The sequence below is a fragment of the Octodon degus genome, unplaced genomic scaffold (assembly GCF_000260255.1).
Source record: "Octodon degus isolate 3935 unplaced genomic scaffold, OctDeg1.0 scaffold00092, whole genome shotgun sequence".
Classification (NCBI taxonomy): domain Eukaryota; kingdom Metazoa; phylum Chordata; class Mammalia; order Rodentia; family Octodontidae; genus Octodon; species Octodon degus.
In genome coordinates, this window is record NW_004524668.1 from 6395845 (window position 1) to 6400758 (window position 4914).

Below are 4914 nucleotides of genomic sequence, written 5' to 3' on the forward strand. Positions count from 1 at the left end.
TGGCATGTGGTGCTGGGGGATTGAACCGTGGTCCCTGTGCTTTGCCTAGCTTGTTCTAAGTAGGTGCTTTAGACCACTGAGCCATCTCACCAGCCCCTGGTTCTACTTCTAACGGTAACTAGTTAACTGACTTCTCTGGACTTTAGTTTTCTCCCTTGTAAAATGAGGGCAATAGTGTTTGTCTCAGGTATTTTATAAGACTTTTCAGTGGATACAGTGAGGATAGAGCATATGACAATATACAGGTGGAAACTGCCAAACGTAAATGTTTCTATTCCAAGTTTAGCTTCTTTTCATAAAAAAGCTAGACAAAACAGCCTCCTGATAAGGAAAGTGCAGCAGGAATGTCGTGTGTGCCTGATCTGTGCTGGGCCTGCAGGACTTCTTTATGGACAGCAGCGTCTAGGACCTCCCAGATGCCTGACAGTTGGCCATGGGAAGGTAGTTATGCTCCCTTTATGTGTAGGGAAGAGTGTGTAAAATAGCCGATATGTAGCTGAAGGGGAGCGTGAGTACGGACTCAGATGGATCCTGTGTATACATGGGCTAGAAAGGGCAAAGGGCTGGCCTGGTCTGTAGTGCTTTGTGGGAACTGTGCATGTTTTCTTTTTCCTAAAGGGTACTGAGGTTAGAAAGGAATGCTCAATCCCCGGTTCTGCCAAAAAAAAAAAAAAGAAAGAAAGAATGCTGGAGTATCTGTTCATTGAAGGCAGGCCTGCATGTCTTCATTCTCCTGAATGTCAAGCTGAGTGTCTGGTCCCACTGTCACTGAATGTAGAGAAGACTTAACTTTGTTTAGTGGGATTTAGGCTAGTGGGTCCCCCCCGACCCCCGCCCTGAACCGGGCATTGAACTCAGACCCTTGCGCTTGCCACGGAAGTGTTTAGTCTACTGAGCCATCTCCCCGGCCCCATAGCAGGGTTTTTTGAGAGAGATTTTTGTTACGTAGTTCAGGCTGGCCTTGAATTCACTATCTAGTCCAGGCTGGCCTTGAACTTGTGACAGTCTTCATGCCTCAGCCTCCCCAGTCTTGGGCTTATAGGCAGATGCCATAACACCTGGTCCCCAGGGGCTCTTTTAGGTGTCACTTACCTTGAGTAATTGTGTGCATACATTTAGCTGGAAGACAGTGTTTCTCATTGATTTGGAGTTAGTCTCTTTTGGTGCCCTTTGCTTCTGACTTCATTGCATGGAACTCTTTTTTGTCAGATCTCTGTAAGCATTTCTTAGGCCTCATAGTGCAGGTGTGATGGTGATCACCCGGTGACTTGGCATTTTGCAACTCACTTTATGCAGTGATGGCTTCGACCCTGATGTGCCTGTGTGTTCTTCCATAGGAGGCAGCAGTATGTTGGGAAGCTCAAGTTTGCATCCTTGGAATTTTCCCCCGGATCCAAGAAGTTGGTTGTGGCCACAGAGAAGAACGTGATTGCAGCATTAAATTCTCGTACTGGGGAGATCTGTAAGTGGGCTGCAGACTGCCTGGCTTCTGCCTGGGAAACTTGATCATGATGACCCTGAGTGGCCTGTAGGTTGTCACACCTGCCTGCCTGGTTCCCAGGTTAGGGGCATGTTGGCCAAAAGATTTCTTTTCTCTTTCTTTCATTCTTTCTTTTTTAAATGTATTTAGTGCAGGGTCTACATAGTCTTACTACACAGATAGCACTCACAGTGATCCTCCTGTTTTCAGCCTCCCAAGCGCTGGATTACAGGTGTGCACCACCGCACCCAGTCTTAATCACCATCTCATTGTGCCCCTGGGGGGCAGGGCCGGCCAAAAGAGTCTTCAGTGGATTCTGATTTTTTTTTTCTCTAGTCTTGTCATCTTTGCATATTTAATATTCCTATAGCTGGTCTTTGTAGTTTATTCTCTTAGTCCTGAGCATCTTGAAACACTGCAAGATACTGCTGAGCCATGTGTGGTAGCACATGCGTGTAATCCTAGTGCTCCGGAAGCTGAGGTGGGAGGATCACTGTGAGTTTGAGGCCAGCCTCAGCTACATAGTGAGTTCAAGACCAGCCTGAACTACATAGTGAGACCCTGTCTCCAAAACAATAAAACGGTAGTGCTGCAAAACACCTTACTCTATTCTACAGTAAAGGGTCAGGTGCCTTCCTTCCTCTTAGATTGTTGCATTGTTGGCTGGATTGTTGATTGGGTTGCGCTTAGGTATTAAACTTGCAGAAATGTGATTTGTAATCTCTATTTTTCTTACGAATCAGATGGGTTTTGTAATCTTATAATTGTTTAATTGAGTGGTAATGGAGTCTAGAGGTACAGAGGCCTCAGATGGGGCCCTAGTGGCCCCTTTCAGCCCTTCCTCCCCTCATTACTCAGGGGACTAGATAACGGCCTGTTAGCTGTACTCCTCTGCTCTATTATTATTATTATTATTATTTTTTTTTGCAGAACCAGGGATTGAACTCAGACCTTTGCGCTTGTCAGGGAAGCGCTTATTCCACTGAGCCATCTCCCCAGGCTCCTCTACTCTAAATATAGTTGGATACCGCTGTCCAAATAGAGATCTCTTCAGGCCTCTCTGGGCCTCTTGGTCATGGAGATGTCCGCAGTTATGCTTGCTTCCTTGTCTTTCAGTGTGGCGCCATGTTGACAAAGGCACGGCGGAAGGGACCGTGGATGCCATGCTGCTGCACGGACAGGGTAAGCAGAGGCCTGCTCAGTCTCCGTTGTGGGGTCACCACCCTGTCATTCCTTGGTTCTCTTCTTTGTACAAGGTCTGATGGGAAGGGAAATGTTTCTCCTGGCAGTGAAGGACAGGTGCCCTTTAAAGTCTGTGTGCTTCTTTAAGTCAGAGGTGAGGTGACTGCTGGTGGACTCTGATGTGACAGAGCAAGTTTGGGAGATGACTTCACCCTGGTCTTTTCTCTTAACAGATGCAATCACTGTTTCCAGTGGAGGCCGCATCATGCGCTCCTGGGAGACTAACATCGGGGGCCTGAACTGGGAGATAACCCTGGACAGCGGCAGGTAGGGGGGCTGCTGTGTTCCACCCTGGCTGACCGAAAGGCTCAGCTGGGCAAGCATTTGCTTGGAAGCGATCCCAGGCCTTGTGAGGAGGCAGAGAACATCCCATGCCCATTCATGATGTGCTTGAGGGGATGGAGAGCACGTCTTTACTCAGCCAGCCTTTACCAAACATACCTAGTGGGCTCCGAGCTAGGCACAGAATTTATTCTTTCTCTTTGTATGCATGCATGCATGTATGTATGTATGTATGTATGTGTTGAGGTAGAATCTTGCAGGTATAGTTTAAGCTGGCCTCAAACTCAAGATGATACTCCTACCTCAGCCTCCCAAGTGCTAGGATTATGGCATGGGCCAACACACCCAGCTGTTCTTTCTTTTTTCCAATTCTTTTCATAATTTTAATTTTTTTCCATTTTTTATGTGCTTTATTTATATTTGGGTTTCTCATACAAGAGAAACCATGTGATATTGAAGCACGAATATCTCTTTCACCTAATGTTATGGTCTCAAGGTGCATTCGCTTCTCCTACAAGTGACTCATTTTTCTTTTTTGTGCTTTTTTTTTTTTTTTTTTTGCGGAACCAGGGATTGAACTCAGGTCTTTGCGCTTGCCAGGGAAGCACTCATTTTTCTTTTTTGGCAGAGCAGTATTGTGTATAAGTACTACATTTATTTACTTGTCTGTTGATGGACTTCCAAGGTTAAGCTCTCATGAATTGTGCTGTATACATGGTGTACCCGTGTTGCGATAGTGTGTCTTCAACTCTGTAGGAAACTACCTAGAATAGATGGGTCACATGGCCTATCCTTTGCTTTCTTCCCTCTCCCCCTCCACTGTGTTTTTTGAGTACGTACTTCAGGCTTGCCTTGAATTCATTACGTAGCACAGTCTGGGCTTGAACGCTCAGCGATCCTCCTGCCTGAGGCTCTCAAGTGCTGGAATTACTGATTTCCCTGGCTTACTTTACTACCAACAGTGTGGAAGGGTTCCTTTTTCCCGCAGCCTCGCCGACATTTGTTGTTCACTTGTGTGATTGGTTGATGATGGTTCTTTCTAGAGTAGGATGGATTCCCAGTGGTGTTTATGCACTTCTCTGGTGGCCAGAGATTTTAACATTCTTTTTGTGTATTTATTGGCCATTTGTACTTCTTTTGAGAAGTCTATTCATTTCATTTATTATTTATTTTTCAGGCTGGCCTTGAACATACTTTGTAGCTGAGGCTGGCCTCAAACTCAACGATCCTCCAGCCTCAGCCTTCTGAGTGCTAGGATTATAGGTGTGAGCTACCACACCTGGCTCTGAGAAGTGTCTGTTCATTTTAGTTGCACATTTTTGGGTGAATTTTTATTTTGGGAGTGTCTTAATTTTTTTTTTTTTTTTTAGGTTTTTTTTTTTTTTTTTTTTGGTGGCTTGCTCAGCCTGCCCTGGGGGGATCGGACCATGGTCCCTGCTCTTGCCTAAGCTTGCCTAGGCAGGCAATTTTAGTCCACTGAGCTATCTTGCCGGCCCCTTGAGTTCTTAATATATTCTAGATATTAGTCTTGTGTCCGAGGAATAGCTGATAAAGTGTTTTTTTCCATTCTGTAAGTTGTTTCTACTTCGTTGATTGTTTCCTTTGGTATGAAAAAGTTTAATTTGATATAATTTCACATTATTTCTTGTGCAGTAGGGGTTTTCTTCAGAAAGTCCTTGGCTATAGCAGTATCTTTAATAGATTTGTCTGTTATTCTTCAGGAAGATTCTGTTTTAATATTTTAGATCATCAATCCATTTTGATTTTAGTTTGATGGATGGTGAGAGATGTGGGTCTAGATTCAATCTTCTGCATGTGGATAACTAGTTTTTTTTTAGCCCCATTATTAAAAACCTGGCATGCATAAGGTTGGGTGAATTATATACAGATCGTAAATTATACTCCTTGTC

At 44.7% G+C, this 4914-nt stretch overlaps 1 protein-coding gene across 4 annotated transcripts in view; it reads left to right on the forward strand.

Annotated features, from left to right (window-relative positions):
* Positions 1–4914, forward strand: part of Emc1 (ER membrane protein complex subunit 1) — a 32318-nt gene that overhangs the window by 3432 nt on the left and 23972 nt on the right. For all 4 annotated transcript variants that reach the window (XM_004637667.2, XM_004637668.2, XM_023722487.1 and 1 more), the window contains exons 2-4: positions 1338–1462; positions 2597–2662; positions 2896–2989. In XM_004637667.2, the coding sequence (XP_004637724.1) occupies positions 1338–1462; positions 2597–2662; positions 2896–2989 (285 nt within the window). The remainder of the gene's footprint in view (positions 1–1337; positions 1463–2596; positions 2663–2895; positions 2990–4914) is intronic.